The sequence below is a fragment of the Blennius ocellaris genome, assembly GCF_963422515.1.
Source record: "Blennius ocellaris genome assembly, chromosome: 7".
NCBI lineage: Eukaryota > Metazoa > Chordata > Actinopteri > Blenniiformes > Blenniidae > Blennius > Blennius ocellaris.
In genome coordinates this window covers 339,648-363,181 of record NC_137656.1, presented here as the reverse complement: position 1 = coordinate 363,181, position 23,534 = coordinate 339,648, and the positions used below count along the sequence as shown (strand labels likewise).

General features: G+C 44.5%; 2 protein-coding genes across 2 annotated transcripts in view; one reads left to right on the top strand and one right to left on the bottom strand.

Annotated features, from left to right (window-relative positions):
- Window positions 1–23,395, top strand: part of slc4a5a (solute carrier family 4 member 5a) — a gene marked incomplete at both ends in the record, with an annotated part of 36,869 nt that extends 13,474 nt beyond the window's left edge. Inside the window, 18 exon segments of the mRNA XM_080499896.1 lie at window positions 1,495–1,652; window positions 1,736–1,823; window positions 4,358–4,512; window positions 4,634–4,786; window positions 6,831–7,005; window positions 10,321–10,357; window positions 10,360–10,453; window positions 13,423–13,694; window positions 14,920–14,954; window positions 15,883–16,074; window positions 16,275–16,388; window positions 17,465–17,626; window positions 18,345–18,523; window positions 18,626–18,698; window positions 20,463–20,531; window positions 20,907–21,080; window positions 21,972–22,148; window positions 23,207–23,395. Coding sequence (XP_080356022.1) covers window positions 1,495–1,652; window positions 1,736–1,823; window positions 4,358–4,512; window positions 4,634–4,786; window positions 6,831–7,005; window positions 10,321–10,357; window positions 10,360–10,453; window positions 13,423–13,694; window positions 14,920–14,954; window positions 15,883–16,074; window positions 16,275–16,388; window positions 17,465–17,626; window positions 18,345–18,523; window positions 18,626–18,698; window positions 20,463–20,531; window positions 20,907–21,080; window positions 21,972–22,148; window positions 23,207–23,395 — 2,496 coding nt within the window.
- Window positions 23,396–23,434: 39 nt separating this feature from the next.
- Window positions 23,435–23,534, bottom strand: part of ogfod2 (2-oxoglutarate and iron-dependent oxygenase domain containing 2) — a gene marked incomplete at its 3' end in the record, with an annotated part of 2,993 nt that continues 2,893 nt past the window's right edge. Inside the window, 1 exon segment of the mRNA XM_080499895.1 lies at window positions 23,435–23,445. Within this exon segment, the coding sequence (XP_080356021.1) occupies window positions 23,435–23,445 (11 nt within the window).

Genomic DNA, 23,534 nt, shown 5'->3' with positions numbered 1-23,534 from the left:
GTTGCAGGTTGCAGTATCCCGGTTGCATGTTGTAGGTTGCAGGTTGCTGGTTGTAGGTTGCAGGATGCCGGTTGCAGGATGCCAGTTGCAGGTTGCAGGTTGCAGGTTGCAGGTTGCAGGTTGCAGGATGCCGGTTGCTGGTTGCTGGTTGCAGGTTGCTGGTTGCAGGTTACAGGTTGTTGGTTGTAGGTTGCAGGTTACAGGTTGTAGGTTGTAGGTTGCAGGATACCGGTTGCAGGTTGCAGGTTGCCGGAATGATGTCAAAGGAATGAGGACGACCCCCGGTCGGTGCTTCCAGCCCCTCACTGGGTCACATGTGACTCTGGAAGCAGAGCCGGTTGTGACTCTGGATTGTTTGATGCTCCATGGTCGATACTGAGCGGCGCTCCGGGGACAGCATGGATCTGATTGGCCGGTCCTCGTGCTCGCCGCCTCACATGCAGCCACAGATTGAGGCTATGGGTTATTGACGCCTCTATCGGGTGTCATCAGGCTCCGGGCCTACTTCCTGCCGCTCCTTCACACTCGGCCAGAGCGTCCGCTTCGCTTCCTTCAGGCCCTTTTCAAGCCAGATTGAGTTTTTTGTTTTTTGTTTTTAATCTCACATGTCTGAATGTTTAAAAAAAAATTTTACTTGAATGATGGGAAATCTGGTCTCTGTGACGCCTCTGGAGAGTCGAGTCACTAAAGGCTGTCAACAACCTGGAAACATGATAGAGGGGGAAGATGCTCTATAATCTGATGTTAGAGGAGGAAGATGCGCTATAATCTGGTGTTAGAGGAGGAAGATGCTCTATAATCTGGTGTTAGAGGAGGAAGATGCTCTATAATCTGGTGTTAGAGGAGGAAGATGCTCTATAATCTGATGTTAGAGGAGGAAGATGCTCTATAATCTGGTGTTAGAGGAGGAAGATGCTCTATAATCTGATGTTAGAGGAGGAAGATGCTCTATAATCTGGTGTTAGAGGAGGAAGATGCTCAATAATCTGATGTTAGAGGAGGAAGATGCTCTATAATCTGGTGTTGGAGGAGGAAGATGCTCTATAATCTGGTGTTAGAGGAGGAAGATGCTCAATAATCTGATGTTAGAGGAGGAAGATGCTCTATAATCTGATGTTAGAGGAGGAAGATGCTCTATAATCTGGTGTTAGAGGAGGAAGATGCTCTATAATCTGGTGTTAGAGGAGGAAGATGCTCAATAATCTGATGTTAGAGGAGGAAGATGCTCTATAATCTGGTGTTGGAGGAGGAAGATGCTCTATAATCTGACGGTAGAGGAGCAAGATGCTCTATAATCTGGTATTAGAGGAGGAAGATGCTCTATAATCTGGTATTAGAGGAGGGAGATGCTCTATAATCTGGTATTAGAGGAGGGAGATGCTCTATAATCTGGTATTAGAGGAGGAATATGCTCTATAATCTGGTGTTAGAGGAGGGAGATGCTCTATAATCTGGTGGGATTACCTCGGGTAACTCTCCGCCTCTTCCCTGCAGCTGAAGAACAAGTTCATGAAGAAGATTCCTCGTGACGCCGAGGCGTCCAACGTGTTGGTGGGCGAGGTGGACTTCCTCAACAAGCCCTTCGTGGCCTTCGTCCGCCTGGCCCAGGCCACCACGCTGGGCGGCCTGACGGAGGTCCCCGTTCCCACCAGGTATGAGCCCGGTCCTGACTCCGCCCCTCCCCCCCCCTCCACCCTCCACACCACCGCCTCACGTCTCGCCGCCGCCCCTCCAGGTTCCTCTTCATCCTCCTCGGCCCTCAAGGCAAGGCCAAGTCGTACAACGAGATCGGCCGCGCCATCGCCACCCTGATGGTGGACGACGTGAGTAATTACCTGCCAGTTTCTCAGGTTTTAATTTGAAAGGGAACTCCAACAGGAAATGTTTCCTCAAGCTGGGATGTTGGTCATTTATTGATTCATGCTTATTACTTCATACTTTTTTTTTTTACTTTTACTGGTAATTTACTGCTAATTGTTTCGCTATTAATGGTAAATTGTTGATATTTTTTACCTTTACGAGTAATTTATTGGTAGTTTTCCACCATTCCTGGTACTTTATTGATGCTTTTCAACTTTTACTGATACTTTATTCATACTTTTCCACTTTTCCTGGTAATATATTGATACATTTTCACTATTAACGCTGAAACACTTCCTGTTCCTGTTGCAGCTCTTCAGTGACGTGGTGTAACGGTGAAATGCTTCCTCTTCCTCCTACAGCTCTTAAGCGATGTGGTGTAACGGTGAAATGCTTCCTCTTCCTGTCACAGCTCTTCAGTGACGTGGTGTTACAGTGAAATGCTTCCTCTTCCTCCTACAGCTATTAAGCGACGTGGTGTAACGGTGAAATGCTTCCTCCTACAGCTGTTCAGTGACGTGGTGTAACGGTGAAATGCTTCCTCTTCCTGTCGCAGCTCTTCAGTGATGTGGTGTAACGGTGAAATGCTTCCTCTTCCTGTCACAGCTGTTCAGCGACGTGGTGTAATGGTGAAATGCTTCCTCTTCCTCCCACAGCTCTTCAGTGACGTGGTGTAACGGTGAAATGCTTCCTCTTCCTCCCACAGCTCTTCAGTGACGTGGTGTAACGGTGAAATGCTTCCTCTTCCTCCCACAGCTCTTCAGCGACGTGGTGTAACGGTGAAATGCTTCCTCCTCCTCCCGCAGGTCTTCAGCGACGTGGTGTAACGGTGAAATGCTTCCTCCTCCTCCCACAGCTCTTCAGCGACGTGGTGTAACAGTGAAATGCTTCCTCTTCCTGTAGCAGCTCTTCAGTGACGTGGTGTAACGGTGAAATGCTTCCTCCTCCTCCCGCAGCTCTTCAGCGACATGGTGTAACATTGAAATGCTTCCTCTTCCTCCCGCAGCTCTTCAGTGACGTGGTGTAACAGTGAAATGCTTCCTCTTCCTGTAGCAGCTCTTCAGTGACGTGGTGTAACGGTGAAATGCTTCCTCTTCCTCCTACAGCTCTTAAGCGACGTGGTGTAACGGTGAAATGCTTCCTCTTCCTGTCACAGCTCTTCAGCGACGTGGTGTAACGGTGAAATGCTTCCTCCTACAGCTGTTCAGTGACGTGGTGTAACAGTGAAATGCTTCCTCTTCCTCCCGCAGCTCTTCAGCAACGTGGTGTAACGGTGAAATGCTTCCTCTTCCTCCCACAGCTCTTCAGTGACGTGGTGTAACGGTGAAATGCTTCCTCTTCCTCCCACAGCTCTTCAGCGACGTGGTGTAACGGTGAAATGCTTCCTCTTCCTCCCGCAGCTCTTCAGCGACGTGGTGTAACGGTGAAATGCTTCCTCTTCCTGTAGCAGCTCTTCAGTGACGTGGTGTAACAGTGAAATGCTTCCTCTTCCTGTAGCAGCTCTTCAGTGACGTGGTGTAACGGTGAAATGCTTCCTCTTCCTCCCGCAGCTCTTCAGTGACGTGGTGTAACAGTGAAATGCTTCCTCCTCCTCCCACAGCTCTTCAGTGACGTGGTGTAACGGTGAAATGCTTCCTCTTCCTCCCACAGCTCTTCAGTGACGTGGTGTAACGGTGAAATGCTTCCTCTTCCTCCCGCAGCTCTTCAGCGACGTGGTGTAACGGTGAAATGCTTCCTCTTCCTGTAGCAGCTCTTCAGTGACGTGGTGTAACAGTGAAATGCTTCCTCTTCCTGTAGCAGCTCTTCAGTGACGTGGTGTAACGGTGAAATGCTTCCTCCTCCTCCCGCAGCTCTTCAGGGACGTGGTGTAACGGTGAAATGCTTCCTCCTCCTCCCGCAGCTCTTCAGCGACGTGGTGTAACGGTGAAATGCTTCCTCCTCCTCCCGCAGCTCTTCAGCGACGTGGTGTAATGGTGAAATGCTTCCTCTTCCTCCCACAGCTCTTCAGTGACGTGGTGTAACAGTGAAATGCTTCCTCTTCCTCCTACAGCTCTTAAGCGACGTGGTGTAACGGTGAAATGCTTCCTCTTCCTGTAGCAGCTCTTCAGTGACGTGGTGTAACAGTGAAATGCTTCCTCCTCCTCCCGCAGCTCTTCAGCGACATGGTGTAACATTGAAATGCTTCCTCCTCCTCCCGCAGCTCTTCAGCGACATGGTGTAACATTGAAATGCTTCCTCTTCCTCCTACAGCTCTTCAGTGACGTGGTGTAACGGTGAAATGCTTCCTCTTCCTGTAGCAGCTCTTCAGTGACGTGGTGTAACAGTGAAATGCTTCCTCCTCCCGCAGCTCTTCAGTGACGTGGTGTAACGGTGAAATGCTTCCTCTTCCTGTAGCAGCTCTTCAGTGACGTGGTGTAACAGTGAAATGCTTCCTCCTCCTCCCGCAGCTCTTCAGTGACGTGGTGTAACGGTGAAATGCTTCCTCCTCCTCCCACAGCTCTTCAGCGACGTGGCCTACAAGGCCCGGGACCGGGAGGACCTCATCGCGGGGATAGACGAGTTCCTGGACGAGGTCATCGTTCTCCCACCGGGGGAGTGGGATCCCAAGATCCGCATCGAGCCGCCGAAGAAAGTCCCGTCGGCCGACAAAAGGTTGGACCGCCGTCACGGCGAATAGATAGAAACAGGAACAAAACTCTGGACGCTGCCGCGACAAGACGAGGGACACAGGAAGTCAATGTTCAGGAGTGAAAATCCATTCACTCGTCCGCAGGAAGTCGGTGTTTTCCCTCAACGAGCTGGGCCAGATGAACGGCACGGCCGGAGGAGGAGGCGCAGGAGGAGGAGGAGGAGGAGGAGGCCTGGCGGAGGACGAGGAGATGCCGGCTCAGCACGAGCTGGGGGAGGAGCTGGCCTTCACCGGACGGTAGGAGACGCCATGTTGGATCTCAGCTGCTTCCACACAGAAAAAGAAACAATATTGTTGTTGTTTTTAAAAATTTTTGATCGCATCATGAAAGGTAATAAATGTTTAACATACAAAGGTCGTTAAACATAAAGCAGATTATTGCAGGAAGTTGAGAAACGACAATCCCCAAATTCCACTTGTCCCTGAACCGTCCGGTAAAAACAATATAAGACCACAAATAATAATAATGATAAAGGGGGAAAAAATGTATACTAATACTTTTATTATTGATGCACTTTTCTAGTGTTTTTATTATTTGTAGTAAAAATAATAATTATAATTTTTATTAAATAATTTAATTGTTTAATACTTTTATTATTGATGTACATTTCTCGTATTAGTAGTAGTAAAAATAGTAATAATAATTTTTATTACATTTTTTAATTGTTTTACACTTATATTATTCATGTACTTTCCTTGTATTATTATTAGTAGTAAAAATAGTCATTATAATTTTTATTAAATAATTTTATTGTATTGGATGTACAGTTTTTGTATTAGTAGTAGTAAAAATAGTAATAGTTTTATTAAATAATAATCTAATTGTTTTATACATTTATGTACTTTTCTCGTATTATTATTAGTAGTAAAAATAGTAATTATCATTGTTATTAAATAATAATTTTATTGTTTTATACTTTTATTATTTATGTACTTTCTATTATTATTAATAGTAATAATTATATTTTTTTATTAAATAATGATAATAATAATTTAGTAGTTTTCTACTTTAATTTTGTATGTACTTTTCTATTAGAAGTCGTAATAGTAGCAGTAATAAATATTAATAACAATGCCAACAACAATAATAATAACAATGACGATAATAACAATACAAACAACAACAATAAAAGTATTAAAATAAACAAATGACTGACTAGACAGGTGCGTTTAATTCCAGCTTTTTAAATAATAAAAGTATAAAACCATGAGCTTATTATTGAATAAAGTTTAATCCCAGCTTTTTAAATAATAAAAGTATAAAACCATGAGCTTATTATTGAATAAAGTTTAATCCCAGCTTTTTAAATAATAAAAGTATAAAACCATGAGCTTATTATTGAATAAAGTTTAATCCCAGCTTTTTAAATAATAAAAGTATAAAACCATGAGCTTATTACTGAATAAAGTTTAATCCCAGCTTTTTAAATAATACAAGTATAAAACCATGAGCTTATTATTGAATAAAGTTTAATTCCAGCTTTTTAAATAATACAAGTATAAAACCATGAGCTTATTATTGAATAAAGTTTAATTCCAGCTTTTTAAATAATACAAGTATAAAACCATGAGCTTATTACTGAATAAAGTTTAATTCCAGCTTTTTAAATAATACAAGTATAAAACCATGAGCTTATTATTGAATAAAGTTTAATTCCAGCTTTTTAAATAATACAAGTATAAAACCATGAGCTTATTACTGAATAAAGTTTAATTCCAGCTTTATAAATAATACAAGTATAAAACCATGAGCTTATTATTGAATAAAGTTTAATTCCAGCTTTTTAAATAATAAAAGTATAAAACCATTAGCTTATTATTGAATAAAGTTTAATTCCAGCTTTTTAAATAATAAAAGTATAAATCAATTAGCTTATTATTGAATAAAGTTTAATTCCAGCTTTTTAAATAATAAAAGTATAAAACAATTAGCTTATTATTGAATAAAGTTTAATTCCAGCTTTATACATAATAAAAGTATAAAACCATGAGCTTATTATTGAATAAAGTTTAATTCCATCTTTTTAAATAATAAAAGTATAAAACAATTAGCTTTTTATTGAATAAAGTTTAATTCCAGCTTTATAGATAATAAAAGTATAAAACCATGAGCTTATTATTGAATAAAGTTTAATTCCAGCTTTATAGATAATAAAAGTATAAAACCATGAGCTTATTACTGAATAAAGTTTAATCCCAGCTTTTTAGATAATAAAAGTATAAAACCATGAGCTTATTATTGAATAAAGTTGAGTGCTAGCTAAGAGGCGTGTCTGTGCAGCTTCTGCGGCGGCCTGTTCCTGGACATCAAGCGGAAGCTGCCCTGGCTGCCCAGCGATTTCTACGAGGGTTTCCACCTGCAGTCCATCTCCGCCGTGCTCTTCATCTACCTGGGCTGCATCACCAACGCCATCACCTTCGGCGGCCTGCTGGGCGACGCCACCGACAACTACCAGGTCAGGAGCCACAGGAAGCGGCGCCGTTTCTGAACGTCCGACTTCCTGTCGACTCCGTCCAGCCGCTAAAAGTCTCAAGTTCCACCAGAAAACATCCACGTGGTGGTTTTTTTAATATCTATTTGTTCTGTCTTACGTCTTAATTTAAAGTCCCAGTGAAATGTAACACGCTACTTTGTAAAAAAACGATAGTTGTGGTTCTACTTGTAAGGTTCCTCCGACTCTGCTCCACCACTGTTGTCGCATAACAAAGTTGTTTGAATTTTGAATCTCCAGCCGAGGAAGTCGGGGGAATCCTTCTTCTTCGTGGGCCATTGTGGGCGGAGCCTATGTGTGACATCACGAGTTGTGCAGATCTCGATCTGTTGTGTTTATATCGACTTGTTTCCTCTTAAATATCAAGTTTTTACAGTGTTTTGAAGTTATAGTCGGTGTTTTATGAGCCTTGATGAAAGATTGAGCCTGGAAGAGACCAGAGAGGAGGAAAGGAGCACGGGCGGCGGGAGCTGCTAGCTCGCGTGGCTAGCGGGAGCCGCTAGCTCAGGCGACTAGCGGCTAGCAGGAGCTGCTAGCTCAGGCGACTAGTGGCTAGCGGGAGCTGCTAGCTCAGGCGACTAGTGGCTAGCGGGAGCCGCTAGCTCAGGCGACTAGCGGCTAGCGGGAGCCGCTAGCTCAGGCGACTATCGGCTAGCCGGAGCCACTAGCGGCTAGCTCGGGCGGCTAGTAGACGATCCAGTAACACCTGGACTCTTCAGTGATTCAGTCTTCTAGTTCTTGGATGTGTTGGATCCAGGAAGCCGGTCGTTCTGCCAAAAGTCCGGAGCCTCAAAGCCTCAAAGGTGAAAAGTGGCGGCTGCTGAGGCGAGGAGACGAGGACGAATGGAGGACGAAGCGTCTTCTGCTTCCTCAAACATGTTCCAGACGGGGTCACCGATGGCAGAACCACCTTCTGTGTCTTCTTCATCAATCACTGGGTTTGAAATGACCATGATGATGAAATCTGGTTCAATTCAGCCTCTTCGTGGTCAAAACTCTGATCCTCCATAATGTAAACACAACTTGGGCGTGTGCACAACTCGTGATGTCACTCTGTTATTGTCAGAAGCTCCGCCCAGCAGAGGAAATAGCGCCGTTTAGCGGCTATTTTCTCTCAGATTGTCGCGTTTTAACATTTTACCCTTCAGCCAGTTAGCATGAAAATGTTCTAGAAGAGACACCAGAGAGTTTTGGAGGTGGAACCTTCATTTCACTGGGACTTTAATGTTTGAAGTGTGGGAATAGAATCGATGCTGTGCTCGTCACACGTTTCCTGAAGAACCCAGCGACAGAACGTGGAGGTTTGAACGTCGGAGACTAAATATAAACGAGCGTTGGGCAGATTGCGATCAGGAACAGGAAGTGCCGTCAAGTACGAGCCGCTTTGTCACTTTGGCAGGTTTCGCTCGGTTTAATTGTGTTTGTAGGGAGTCGGATGAAGCTGCTGGGCGAGTTGAGGAAAAAAAACAACAACCCATTAATGTGTTTTATTCATTTATGATTTGTGGTCGAGATGAAATCAGGCAGAAACGTTAACCACATCTGATGTCGTCTCGCACATCTGATGCTAAGTTGCTAAGAATTAAAGTTTCATAGAAGATTCCATAGGAACTGCTTGGGGTCACTTGTGCAAGAGTGGGGTCATGATACACAAACTGCAATTTCTTAAAATTAATGAAAAAATGAGTAAAAATGCAAATTGTCTCATGTCACAAACATGTTTTCTGAGGAATACCTGGAATCTGACAATGTTACAACTCCTCGTTTTAAAGATTTTGAAGAATAACCAGCCAGTATTGCAAAAACGCATTGATTTGAATTGGGAGTTATTTGTTTTTCTTCAACATCTTTAAAATGAAAAGTTGTCATATATTCATATTCCAGGTATTCTTCATAAAACATGTTCGTGACATGAGACCATTTGCATTTTTATTGATTTTTTTCATTGATTTTAAGAAATTGCAGTTTTTGTATCACAACCCCACTCTTCCACAAGCAGTTCCTCTGGAATCTTCTAATGAAACTTTAGTTCTTAGCAACTCTGACCGTCCTACTTACACATCTGCTGTTGTCTCACACATCTAATGCTAAGTTGCTAAGAATTAAAGTTTCACTAGATGGTCTGCATTTCCCGTGGCAAATGCATGATAGTGTGAATGCTGCTGGCAAACTGTAATGCTTTGTCCTGCCGGCCCGTCTCTGGTCTGGAGTGAGAGTTTAAGAAAGAGTTTAAAGACTGGCAGTTTAAGAAGGGTGGAGAGGAAGATGAAGAAGAGGGTGAAGAGCACAGATGAAATGTTTGAGAAAAGTTTAAAGCTGAGGGTTTAAAACATAGTTGATAAAAGAACGTTTTAAAAAAGTTGCACAATTTTCCAAAATTGCACACTTTTCCAAAAATTACACACTTTTCAAAAAGTTAAAGAATTTTCAAAAAATTGCACGATTTTCAAAAGTTACAAGAGTTTCAAAAAGTTGAAACAGTTGAAAAAGTTGAAAAAGTGTCAAAAGTTGGAAAAAGTTGAAAAAAGTTGAACTTTCAAAAGTTGAAAAAGTTGAACAAGTAGAAAAAGTGTCAAACAGTTGAAAAAGTTGAACTTTCAAAAAGTTGAAACAGTTTAAAAAGGTTTCTAAAAGTTTAACAAGTTTCAAAAAGTTGAAAAAGTGTCAAAAAGTTGGAAAAAGTTGAAAAAGTTGAACTTTCAAAAAGTTGAAAAAGTGGAACAAGTAGAAAAAGTTGAAAAGTGTCAAACAGTTGAAAAACTTGAACTTTCAAAAAGTTGAAACAGTTTAAAAGGTTTCTAAAAGTTTAACAAGTTTCAAAAAGTTGAAACAGTAGAAAAAGTTGAAAAAGTGTCAAACAGTTGAAAAAGTTGAACTTTCAAAAAGTTGAAACAGTTGAAAAGATTTCTAAAAGTTTTAACAAGTTTCAAAAAGTTGAAACAGTAGAAAAAGTTTAAAAAAGTTGAACTTTCAAAAAGTTGTTTTAAAGATTTTGAAGAATAACAACCCAGTGTATTGCAGAAACGCATTGATTTGAATTGGGGGTGATTTTGGACCCGACTTGTGGGCGAGTGTAGGAACTGCTAGGTTGAGCATCCGAGGGTTAAATTAATGGAATAAATAATATATTGAAATGAAGAAAAAAAAAAGATTTTGACCTGAAGGTGGCGCCACTGTCCTTCATCCCTGCTTTTGATTTTTCTGCCTGCTTGAATGTTATTGAATGTCACATCCACTGAGGAGTCTCCCCCCCACCCTCCCCCCCGGCGCCCCCCCCAGGGTGTGATGGAGAGCTTCCTGGGCACGGCCCTGGCCGGCTCGTCTTCTGCCTCTTCGGCGGCCAGCCCCTCATCATCCTCAGCTCCACCGGACCCATCCTCATCTTCGAGAAGCTCCTGTTTGAGTTCAGCAAGTGAGTTTTTAACCCTCCAGTCGCTTGTTATAAAAGTTCCCGCCGGCCAAGAAAGAGTGGCGCTGCTCAAGGGCACTGGGGCAGAGCGCTGCTTCTGCACATGCTCAGTACGTGGACAATAACCAACATGGCTTCCAGTCTTCTTCTTCCTCTTCCTCTTCCTCTTCTTCCTTCGTTCTTCTTCTCCTTCTCCTCTTCCTTCTTTCTTCTTCTTCCTCTTCTTCTTCTTCCTCCTCTTCCTCCTCCTTCTTCCTCTTCCTCCTCCTTCTTCTTCTTCTTCTTCTCCTCTTCCTTCTTTCTTCTTCTTCCTCTTCTTCTTCTTCCTCTTCTTCTTCCTCCTCCTTCTTTTCTCTTCCTCTTCCTCCTCCTCCTTCTTCTTCTTCCTCCTCTTCCTCCTCCTTCTTTTTCTTCTCCTCTTCCTTCTTTCTTCTTCTTCCTCTTCTTCCTTCGTTCTTCTTCTCCTTCTCCTCTTCCTTCTTTCTTCTTCTCCTCCTCTTCCTCTTCTTCGTCTTCCTTCTTTTTCCTCCTTCCTTCTCTTCCTTTTTCCTCCTCTTCCTTCTTCCTCCTTCCTTCCTCCTCGTCCTTCTTCTTCCTCCTTCCTTCCTCCTCTTCCTTCTTCTTCTTCTCCTCCTCCTCTTCCTTCATTCTTCTCCTCCTCCTCCTCCTCCTCCTCCTCCTCCTCCTCCTCCTCCTCAGGCTCTGATCGTCTCTCATGGCGTCATGCCTCTGGTCACACTGCCCCCTACAGGTCTGTGAGGCTCATAGCATCTTTTAATGCAGGTTAGGATGAGTGAAGATTTGAACCCTGTTGTTTTTATAGACAGAGAAAATATGAAAATATTAACATTTCCTTCACTTCTGCTGGACGTCACAACGTAGGAACGACTTTAACGTTTACATTTTAACGCCACTATTTTACCCTCCGGGACAAGTAGAGAGAGAGACAAGTAGAGAGAGAGATAAATAGAGAGAGATTGGTAGAGAGAGAGAGAGAGATAAGTAGAGAGAGAGACACAAGTAGAGAGAGAGACAAGTAGAGAGAGAGACAAGTAGAGAGAGAGATAAATAGAGAGAGAGACAAGTAGAGAGAGAGACAAGTAGAGAGAGTGATTGGTAGAGAGAGACAAGTAGAGAGAGAGATAAGTAGAGAGAGACAAGTAGAGAGAGAGATAAATAGAGAGAGAGACAAGTAGAGAGAGAGAGAGATAAATAGAGAGAGAGACAAGTAGAGAGAGAGACACAAGTAGAGAGAGAGATTGGTAGAGAGAGACAAGTAGAGAGAGAGACAAGTAGAGAGAGAGATAAATAGAGAGACAAGTAGAGAGAGACAAGTAGAGAGAGAGACAAATAGAGAGAGATATAAATAGAGAGAGAGATAAATAGAGAGAGAGACAAGTAGAGAGAGAGATAAATAGAGAGAGAGACAAGTAGGGACAGGGACAAGTAGGGACAGGGACAAGTAGAGAGACAGATCAATAGAGAGAGAGACAAGTAGGGACAGGGACAAGTAGAGAGAGAGATAAATAGAGAGAGAGACAAGTAGAGAGAGAGATAAATAGAGAGAGAGACAAGTAGAGAGAGAGACAAGTAGAGAGAGAGATGAATAGAGAGAGAGACAAGTAGAGAGAGAGATAAATAGAGAGAGAGACAAGTAGAGAGAGAGACAAGTAGAGAGAGAGATGAATAGAGAGAGAGACAAGTAGAGAGAGAGATAAGTAGAGAGAGAGATAAATAGAGAGAGAGACAAGTAGAGAGAGAGACAAGTAGAGAGAGAGATAAATAGAGAGAGAGACAAGTAGAGAGAGAGATAAATAGAGAGAGAGACAAGTAGAGAGAGAGACAGAAGTAGAGAGAGAGATAAGTAGAGAGAGATTGGTAGAGAGAGAGAGAGACACAAGTAGAGAGAGAGACACAAGTAGAGAGAGAGACAAGTAGAGAGAGAGACAAGTAGAGAGAGAGATAAATAGAGAGAGAGACAAGTAGAGAGAGAGACAAGTAGAGAGAGTGATTGGTAGAGAGAGACAAGTAGAGAGAGAGATAAGTAGAGAGAGACAAGTAGAGAGAGAGATAAATAGAGAGAGAGACAAGTAGAGAGAGAGAGAGATAAATAGAGAGAGAGACAAGTAGAGAGAGAGACACAAGTAGAGAGAGAGATTGGTAGAGAGAGACAAGTAGAGAGAGAGACAAGTAGAGAGAGAGATAAATAGAGAGACAAGTAGAGAGAGAGACAAGTAGAGAGAGACAAGTAGAGAGAGAGACAAATAGAGAGAGATATAAATAGAGAGAGAGATAAATAGAGAGAGAGACAAGTAGAGAGAGAGACAAGTAGGGACAGGGACAAGTAGGGACAGGGACAAGTAGAGAGACAGATCAATAGAGAGAGAGACAAGTAGGGACAGGGACAAGTAGAGAGAGAGATAAATAGAGAGAGAGACAAGTAGAGAGAGAGATAAATAGAGAGAGAGACAAGTAGAGAGAGAGACAAGTAGAGAGAGAGATGAATAGAGAGAGAGACAAGTAGAGAGAGAGATGAATAGAGAGAGAGACAAGTAGAGAGAGAGATAAATAGAGAGAGAGACAAGTAGAGAGAGAGACAAGTAGAGAGAGAGATGAATAGAGAGAGAGACAAGTAGAGAGAGAGATAAGTAGAGAGAGAGATAAATAGAGAGAGAGACAAGTAGAGAGAGAGACAAGTAGAGAGAGAGATAAATAGAGAGAGAGACAAGTAGAGAGAGAGACAAGTAGAGAGAGAGATAAATAGAGAGAGAGACAAGTAGAGAGAGAGATAAGTAGAGAGAGAGATAAATAGAGAGAGAGACAAGTAGAGAGAGAGATGAATAGAGAGAGAGACAAGTAGAGAGAGAGACAAGTAGAGAGAGAGATAAATAGAGAGAGGGACAAGTAGGGACGGGGACAAGTAGGGACAGGAAGTGGTTCTCTGGAGTTGTTGACGCTCCGTCTCGCCACAGGAGCAACGACATCGACTACATGGAGCTGCGCCTGTGGATCGGCATGCACTCCTGCCTGCAGTGCTTCATCCTGGTGGCCACGGACGCCAGCTACATCATCAAGTACATGACGCGCTTCACGGAGGAGGGCTTCTCCAGCCTCATCTCCTTCATCTTCATCTCCGACGCCATCAAGAAGATGGTGGGCGCCTTCAAGTACTACCCCATCAACACCGACTTCAAGCCCGACTACGTCACCACCTACAAGTGCGAGTGCCTGGCGCCAGACCCGAGTGAGTTCACCCCTTGGCTCAGGGCGGGGGGGGGAGGTGGAGGGGGGGGGGGGGGGGGGTCCTCCAGGGGAAAAAAAATGTCTGCTTTTCCTCCTCCAACCGTCCTCTAAATGTCCTCCAACCGTCCTCCAACTGTCCTCCAACCGTCCTCTAAATGTCCTCCAATGTCCTCCAACCGTCCTCTAAATGTCCTCTAACTGTCCTCCAACCGTTCTCTAAATGTCCTCTAACTGTCCTCTAAACGTCCTCCAACTGTCCTCTATCCATCCTCTAAATGTCCTCCAACCGTCCTCTAAATGTCCTCTAACCGTCCTCTAAATGTCCTCCAACCGTCTTCCAACTGTCCTCCAACCGTCCTCTAAATGTCCTCCAACCATCCTCTAACTGTCCTCAACGTCCTCCAACCGTCCTCCAGCCGTCCTCTAACTGTCCTCTATCCATCCTCTAAATGTCCTCCAACCGTCCTCTAAATGTCCTCTAACCGTCTTCCAACTGTCCTCCAACCGTCCTCTAAATGTCCTCTAAACGTCCTCCAACTGTCCTCTATCCATCCTCTAAATGTCCTCCAACCGTCCTCTAAATGTCCTCCAACCGTCTTCCAACTGTCCTCCAACCGTCCTCTAAATGTCCTCCACTGTCACTGACACAGTACTTTGACACAAGATGGTAGCAGGAGGTGGAGATGAACCACACTGACGTCTGTCACTTTACATTTCACCGGCAAAGTTCTGTGCTGCCCTCTAGTGGTGAAGAGTATTTATACAGGATTACTCTGCAACACACTGTCGCTGTGAGAGCAAATGTTGTTTTAGAAAACAAAGTGAAATGTGATAATTTCCCACGACTCAGCTGACGATCTGGAGGAAACACCAGGGTGTCGTCTGTCCCGAACGCTAAACGACGTCTGAGGTCTCAGAATGTCAGTTTTTTGTCCGTAGAACCGTGTTTGTGTGAACATTGATTTCTGTAACTGATTTGTCTCTTGTTTACTTTCATCCCTCACAAACAAACAAACAAACAAACGTGGCTGTCGTCGCTTGCAAGTGAGTTCCTCTCTGTCGGTCTGCGTCCAGCGCCACCGCTGCCGGAGGCTTCATTCTCATCGTCTCGTTATTCTCCTCCTCCTCCTCTTCCTCCTCCTCCTCCTCCTCCTCCTCCTCTTCATCTTCTGTCTCATCGCCCTCCTGCCTCCAAACAGTGGCTGCAATGATCTTCAATGGTTTAGTTCCGATGCCAGATAACAGCTCCAGTGTCTCTGGGGTAAGAGTTTGTTTTCACTCTCAACGTCCTCTAAATGTCCTCCAACTGTCCTCTAAATGTCCTCCAACCGTCCTCCAACTGTCCTCTAAATGTCCTCCAACTGTCCTCCAACCGTCCTCTAAATGTCCTCCAACCATCCTCCAACCGTCCTCTAACCGTCCTCCAACTGTCCTCCAACTGTCCTCTAAATGTCCTCCAACTGTCCTCCAACTGTCCTCCAACTGTCCTCCAACTGTCCTCTAAATGTCCTCCAACGTCCTCTAAATGTCCTCCAACTGTCCTCTAAACGTCCTCCAACTATCCTCTAAATGTCCTCCAACTGTCCTCTAAACGTCCTCCAACTGTCCTCCAACCGTCCTCCAACTGTCCTCTAAATGTCCTCCAACTGTCCTCCAACTGTCCTCCAACTGTCCTCTAAATGTCCTCCAACTGTCCTCTAAATGTCCTCCAACTGTCCTCTAAACGTCCTCCAACTGTCCTCCAACCGTCCTCCAACTGTCCTCTAAATGTCCTCCAACTATCTTCTAAATGTCCTCCAACTGTCCTCTAAACGTCCTCCAACGTCCTCTAAATGTCCTCCAACCGTCCTCTAAACGTCCTCCAACGTCCTCTAAATGTCCTCCAACTGTCTTCTAACCGTCCTCCAACTGTCCTCTAAATGTCCTCCAACCGTCCTCTAAATGGACTCCCCCTTGTTCCATTTCAAGAGTTTCATAAAACGACTCTTGGCGAGACGAAGCGGCGTCGTTATGATCAGATGGTTTCACAGCTCAGTCTCACCAAGTAGCTGCTCTCTCTCTCTCTCTCTCTCTCTCTCTCTCTCTCCCTATATTCCCTCCATCCGTCACGTGTTTCGTTCGTCTTCCCCTGGCCCCGCCCCCCTCACTGGCTCCGCCCCCCTCACTGGCCCCGCCCGCCCCCCCTCCAGTTGAATGTCACAGCTCTGGACTGGAGCCAGCTGAGCAAGAAGGAGTGTCTGAAGTACGGCGGCTCCCTGCTGGGCAAGTCCTGCAAGTTCGTCCCCGACCTGGCCCTCATGTCCTTCATCCTCTTCTTCGGCACCTACTCCATGACCGTCACGCTCAAGAAGTTCAAGTTCAGCCGCTACTTCCCCACCAAGGTGACGCCACCTTCAACTAAAATCTAACAAAAATGGACAAAGTCAAACGTTCAAAGTTTGTGATTCATCAGAATGAAAAAAAAAAAGTATTTTCTAGGTTGTTTTCTTCCGGTTTTGATGAACTTGTTCTCGACGGACGGATGGACGTTCCTCGTCTCACCCCCCCCACCCTCTCGTTTCCTCCGTCTTCCCTCCTCCAGCTGAGGAAGCTCATCAGCGACTTCTCCATCTTCATGTCCATCATGACGTTCGTGGGTCTGGACATGCTGATGGGCCTGAAAACCCCCAAGCTGATCGTCCCCACCGAGTTCAAGGTAGGAGACGTCCCCCCCTTCCCAACGTCGTCTCTTAAAACCCGGCGTGAGTCGGAGACACTTCGGCGTCTCGCCTTCTTTTGTACAGACAAAAAGCGTCACGCTTCTTCCAGTAATTCACTTTTTTTATGTAAGTTTTGGAAAATTGCCGCTACGCACGTCTTCCGGAGGGATTCCTGCCACGTAAAGGAAATAAATGATTAATAAAGGGGATTTGTGTGTGTCTTTTACCAAGATCAAAGCGAAATCAATTTAGAGAATGAGAATTGATAGAATGTGTGGTTTTGTTCAGTATAGCAACTCTAACTATTATCAAGAACTAGAAAATTTCACCTGGTTTTTTTTGTTTTTATTTTTTTTTCACTAAAATCCCATCTGCTTTGACTGGCCAATTTTTAAAAAAAAATGTTTGCGATTTTTGTGGAGAATTGATGGAATGTGTGGTTTTGTTCAGTATAGCAACTCTAACTATTATCAAGAACTAGAAAATTTCACCTGGTTTTTTTGTTTTTGTTTTTTTTCACTAAAATCCCATCCGCTTTGACTGGCAAATTTTTTTTTTTTTTATTTACGATTTTTGTGGAAATAGTTTCAAGGATCGTTCAGAAAAGTCGTTGCATGCTATTCTAGAATTTTCTGCACGTTTTGATGTGTTTTTTTTGTGTTCGTGCTCCAATTTTCACTAAAATCTCGCTTTGACTGGAAAATTTTTCTCCGTTTTTTTGGGTGATTTTTGCAGAAGCGGTTTGCAGAAATCAGCACATTATCGTGGAATTTTCTGCATGCTTTGATGTGCTTTGATGTGCTTTGTGTTCCACGCTAAAACAACCTGGATAAAAAAGAAGGTTCCTATTGAACCAGAAGCCATTGGACAGTGTTGTTTGGCCTCTTAAAGGCGCAGGCACACAGAATTCTCAATCACTAAAAGCCTTGAGTAGCTTCCTCTGGCTGCAGCTTTACCACATCAAGAATATCGTGCGTTTCAACCGTCCATGACGCCGAGATGACGTCGTGTTGTCGCTGTTCAAACGAAGGGTTAAGTTCCCCCCCCCCCCTCCCCCTCCGTCTCCCCCCAGCCGACTCGGCCGGGCCGTGGCTGGCTCGTCATGCCCTTCGGGAAGAACCCGTGGTGGGTGTACGTGGCCAGCTTCGTCCCCGCCCTCCTCGTCACCATCCTCATCTTCATGGACCAGCAGATCAGCGCCGTCATCGTCAACCGCAAGGAGAACAAGCTGAAGGTGGGCGACGGAAAAATAAACGTTAAAAGACGTCGCGTTATCCCGCTCGGCGACTCTCGTCGCCCCAGAAAAACCTCGTATTCAAAGTTTCAAGCTCCTCCTTCCAGCTGCGTTCAGAATCTGCTGTGTCTGTGTGAGCTGGACTGGCTCCGCCCCCCCACACACACACGCCCATCTATGGGGAAGAGGAGGGTGTATTTCCTCTCGTGGCGCCATGTGCCAAGAGCAGAGCTGCCTAAATTGAGGAAGGAGTCAAAAGGGGGGGGAGGGTGGAGACTCCCTTGATTGTGATTGGCTGAAACCCCCCGATGACATCATATAGGGTTTGATTTCTGATTGGCTGCTTGGAGCAAAGCTGTTTCAAAGCTTTACGGTCACATGACCTCCTGCAGGGTTTTTATTCTCACAAATTGTAATCTTCCGTGTTTTCTACCACCATATGTGAAGTTTTTGTGCTTCTTTAAAACCCTGAAAGGTTTTTTAAAAGTGTGTGCGGGGCCCCCACAGGGGGCGCCAGATAGCTGCTAGCATCGCCACTGCAGCAGGACATGCGAATATGAATGTTTCTCACGATTATGGATCCCAGCAGCAAATTAAAATGTGTGAAATTTTCCAGCATTCAAGCAAAAAAAATACCAGAAAACAAGAACTTTTGTTTTGAAGGAGTGGTGTCGTGTCTATAAAAACAGTTTTTGTTCCCCCCCCCCCCCCGGGACAGAAAGGCTGCGGCTACCACCTGGACCTGTTCTGGGTGGGGGTCCTGATGGCGGCCTGCTCCTTCATGGGCCTGCCCTGGTACGTGGCCGCCACCGTCATCTCCATCGCCCACATCGACTCCCTCAAGATGGAGAGCGAGTCCAGCGCGCCGGGCGAGCAGCCGCAGTTCCTGGGCGTCAGGTAGGGGGCGACGCCTGGAGTCAGACGGGGGGGTTGGAGGGGGGGGGGGGGGGGTCTGGGGGGGGATGTGGTCTTCATGTTCCGTCCATGTGGGCTCCACAGGGAACAGAGGGTGACGGGCATCCTGGTGTTTGTTCTCACCGGAGTCTCCATCTTCCTGGCGCCGGTCCTGAAGGTACGGCTTCCTGTTGTTGTTGTTGTTGTTGTTGTTGTTCTTCCTCCTCCTCCTCTTCTTCTTCTTCTTCCTCTTCCTCGCTCCTGTCCTGAAGGTACGACTTCCTGTTGTTGTTGTTCCTCTTCTTCCTCTTCTTCCTCTTCTTCTACCTGGCGCCGGTCCTAAAGGTACTGCTTCCTGTTGTTGTTGTTGTTGTTCTTCCTCCTCTTCTTCTTCTTCTTCTTCTTCCTCCTCCTCCTCTTCCTCGCTCCTGTCCTGAAGGTACTGCTTCCTGTTGTTGTTGTTGTTGTTCTTCCTCCTCTTCTTCTTCTTCTTCCTCTTCCTCCTCCTCCTCTTCCTCGCTCCTGTCCTGAAGGTACTGCTTCCTGTTGTTGTTGTTGTTGTTGTTGTTCCTCTTCTTCCTCTTCTTCCTCTTCTTCTACCTGGCGCCGGTCCTAAAGGTACTGCTTCCTGTTGTTGTTGTTGTTGTTCTTCCTCCTCTTCTTCTTCTTCTTCCTCTTCCTCCTCCTCCTCTTCCTCGCTCCTGTCCTGAAGGTACTGCTTCCTGTTGTTGTTGTTGTTGTTCTTCCTCCTCTTCTTCTTCTTCTTCCTCTTCCTCCTCCTCCTCTTCCTCGCTCCTGTCCTGAAGGTACTGCTTCCTGTTGTTGTTGTTGTTGTTGTTGTTGTTCTTCTTCTTCCTCTTCCTCTTCTTCCTCCTCATCCTCTTCTTCCTCTTCCTCTTCCTCTTCCTCTTCCTCTGCCTCTTCCTCTTCTTCTTCTTCCTCTTCTTCCTCCTCTTCTCCCTCCTCTTCTTCTTCCTCCTCCTGTTCTTCATCCTCTTCCTCTTCTTCCTCCTCCTCTTCTTCCTCTTCCTCCTTCCCTTCCTCTTCCTCCTCTTCCTCTTCTTCATCCTCCTCTTCCTCTTCTTCTTCTTCTTCTTCCTCTTCCTCTTCCTCTTCTTCCTCCTCTTTCTCTTCTTCATCCTCCTCTTCCTCATCCTCTTCTTCCTCTTCTTCTTCCTCTTCCTCTTTTTCTTCCTCTGCTTCTTCCTCTTCCTCTTCCTCTTCCTCTACTTCTTCCTCTTCCTCTTCTTCCTTCCCTTCCTCTTCTTCTTCCTCTTCCTCTTCTTCATCCTCCTCTTCCTCTTCTTCATCCTCCTCTTCCTCATCCTCTTCTTCCTCTACTTCTTCTTCTTCTTCATCCTCTTCTTCCTCTTCCTCTTCCTCTACTTCTTCCTCTTCCTCTTCTTCCTTCCCTTCCTCTTCTTCTTCCTCTTCCTCTTCTTCATCCTCCTCTTCCTCATCCTCTTCTTCCTCTACTTCTTCTTCTTCCTCTTCCTCTTTTTCTTCTTCTTCTTCCTCTTCTTCCTCTTTTTCACTTGATCTGCAGATTAAATGTCTCACTGTGTCGCCACACATTTATTATTACATATAAGAACTTTTGAGGTTTTGAAATATATTAAAGGTTTTTTTAGATTTGGGGCCAAATAAAAAAAAAAAAAAATAATCCTCCATATTTTTCAAAATGGCCGACTGCTCATTGATTTTTTTTTTTTTTTCAATACGTATGTAAGAAACTATTCTGTGCGTCTTGCGTTCTGATGTGTGTGTGTTACGTTCTGTGTGTTTCCAGGTGCATTTAGATTTGTAGTATTTCTACAGAGTAAAAAAAAAAAGGTTTTATTAAAATGTTGTGAATGTTGATAAACCATCATAACTTTTCAGGTTTTAATTCACGGTTGTTTTCCGTTCTAACCCGTCGATAAGCGTCTTCCTCCTGTTGCAGTTCATCCCCATGCCGGTGCTGTACGGCGTCTTCCTCTACATGGGCGTGGCCTCGCTCAGCGGCATCCAGGTAAGGGGGCGTGGCCACGAGCAGCCGCTCGTCTTAAAGTCCCAGTGAAATGTAACACGCTACTTTGTAAAAAACGATAGTTGTGGTTCTACTTGTAAGGTTCCTCCGACTCTGCCCCACCACTGTTGTCACATAACAAAGTTATTTGAATTTTGAATCTCCAGCCGAGGAAGTCGGGGGAATCCTTCTTCTTCGTGGGCCGTTATGGGCGGAGCCTATGTGTGACATCACGAGTTGTGCAGATCTCGATCTGTTGTGTTTATATCGGCTTGTTTCCCTCTTAAATATGCCTGTATTGTTTAGATTAACTCAGTAGATTAAATCATCCCTCTTCCTCTTCCTCTTCCCCCTCCTCCTCTTCCTCCTCCTCCTCAGTTCTGGGACAGGATCAAACTGTACATGATGCCCTCCAAGCACCAGCCGGACTTCTCCTACCTTCGCCACGTCCCCCTGAGGAGGATCCACCTCTTCACCTTCGTCCAGATCATCTGTCTGGCCGTCCTCTGGGTCCTAAAGTCCACCTTCCTCGCCATCATCTTCCCCGTCATGGTACGTCCCACCAGCCGCTCGCGCTTCCTGAGCCGATACCTGCGGAGAGGAGATCTATTAGGATGAGAGAGGCGCCGTCTCAGAGTACCAACGTTTAGCTAGTTGCCGATACCGTGTACCGATACTAATACTTAGTACTACAAACACAAACAATACAGGCTGTGTGGTGCTGTGAGCCTATTTAGCATGTAGCATCGAGGGTGTGCGAGCCCCGAAACAATTTAGCATATAGCATGTAGAATCAATGGTGTGTGAGCCCTGAAACAAGTTAGCATATAGCATGTAGCATCAATGGTGTGTGAGTTCTGTGACATCGGTATTGGTATCGGTGTCGGTATTGGTATCGCTATCTGTATTGGTATTGGTATTGGTATCCGTATTGGTATTGGTATCTGTATCGGTATTGTTATCGGTATTGGTATTGGTATCGCTATCGGTATTGGTATCGGTATTGGTATCTGTATCGGTATTGGTATTGGTATCGGCATCTGTATCGGTGTCGGTATTGGTATCGCTATCTGTATTGGTATCGGTATCTGTATCGGTATTGGTATCGGTATCTGTATTGTTATCGGTATTGGTATTTGTATCGGTATCTGTATCGGTGTTGACATCGGTAGTGTTATCGGTATTGGTATTGGTGTCGGTATCGGTATCTGTATTGTTATCGGTATTGGTATCGGTATCTGTATCGGTATCGGTGCGTCCCTAATTGGAACCAACGGTTCCAATGTGACGGAGAATAAAGAGCTTTGACATCACATATTGAGTGTGGGAGTGGTCGGACTTGGCGGGGTGATTGATGATGATGATGACATCATCAACCAACGCCAGCGGGTTAAAATGGCGACAGGAAGTGTGTCACTGCGTCTGTGTGTGTGCAAACGGCAGATCCTGGGTCTGATGGTGGTCCGGAAGCTGCTGGACATGGTCTTCTCCCAGCACGACCTGGCCTGGATGGACGACCTGCTGCCCGAGAAGGAGAAGAAGAAGAAGGACGAGGACGACAAGAAGAAGGGGAAGGACAAGGAGAAGAAGAAGCCAAAGTCAGACGACAGCGAGGAGGAGGCGAGTAAACCTGTTTGACACCTCTGATCTAGTTTGTTCATGTCTATTATTGTAGTTTGTTCATGTCTATTTTTGTAATTTGTTCATGTCATTATTGTAGTTTGTTCATGTCTGTTCTTGTAGTTTGTTCATGTCTGTTCTTGTAGTTTGTTCATGTCTGTTCTTGTAGTTTGTTCATGTCTATTCTTGTAGTTGTTCATGTCTGTTCTTGTAGTTTGTTCATGTCTGTTCTTGTAGTTTGTTCATGTCTGTTCTTGTAGTTTGTTCATGTCTGTTCTTGTAGTTTGTTCATGTCTGTTCTTGTAGTTTGTTCATGTCTGTTCTTGTAGTTTGTTCATGTCTGTTCTTGTAGTTTGTTCATGTCTATTCTTGTAGTTGTTCATGTCTGTTCTTGTAGTTTGTTCATGTCTGTTCTTGTAGTTTGTTCATGTCTGTTCTTGTAGTTTGTTCATGTCTATTCTTGTAGTTTGTTCATGTCTGTTCTTGTAGTTTGTTCATGTCTGTTCTTGTAGTTTGTTCATGTCTGTTCTTGTAGTTTGTTTGTCTATTCTTGTAGTTTGTTCATGTCTGTTCTTGTAGTTTGTTCATGTCTGTTCTTGTTGTTTATGTTTATTCTTGTAGTTTGTTTATGTTAATTCTTGTAGTTTATGTTTATTCTTGTAGTTTGTTTATGTTAATTCTTGTAGTTTATGTTTATTCTTGTAGTTTGTTTATGTTAATTCTTGTAGTTTGTTTATGTTAATTCTTGTAGTTTATGTTTATTCTTGTAGTTTGTTTATGTTAATTCTTGTAGTTTGTTTATGTTAATTCTTGTAGTTTATGTTTATTCTTGTAGTTTGTTTATGTTAATTCTTGTAGTTTGTTTATGTTAATTCTTGTAGTTTATGTTTATTCTTGTAGTTTGTTTGTCTATTCTTGTAGTTTGTTCATGTCTCTTGTAGTTTGTTCATGTCTGTTGTAGTTTGTCCTCACGTCCCCCTGCAGGACTGCAGCTGTGTGTCCTTGTCCCGCCTGTAGTTTGTCCTAACGCCCCCTGTCCTCTGTCCTCCGTCCTGCAGGACAAGTACCGGTCCTACTCCAACCAGTCTCCCAGCTCCGAGTCGGACCTGGACCGCAGGTACTGTGTTCTGAAGCTTCACATCCCCTACCGGGACCTGGTCCACCCCGCCGGGGCCGAGTCCCAGTGGGGGGCCTACTGCCAGGCCGCCGCCACGCGCCGCGCCCCGCCATTTAACACGCCGCCATAAGGATCCCGCGCGGCGTACTGTTATTTTAATTGTTCACTTTTAATCAGTTTCTTGAGACAGATTAACAGATTAGCAGATTAACAGGAGACTAACAGCAGATTAGCAGGAGATTAACAGATTAGCAGGAGATAAACAGGAG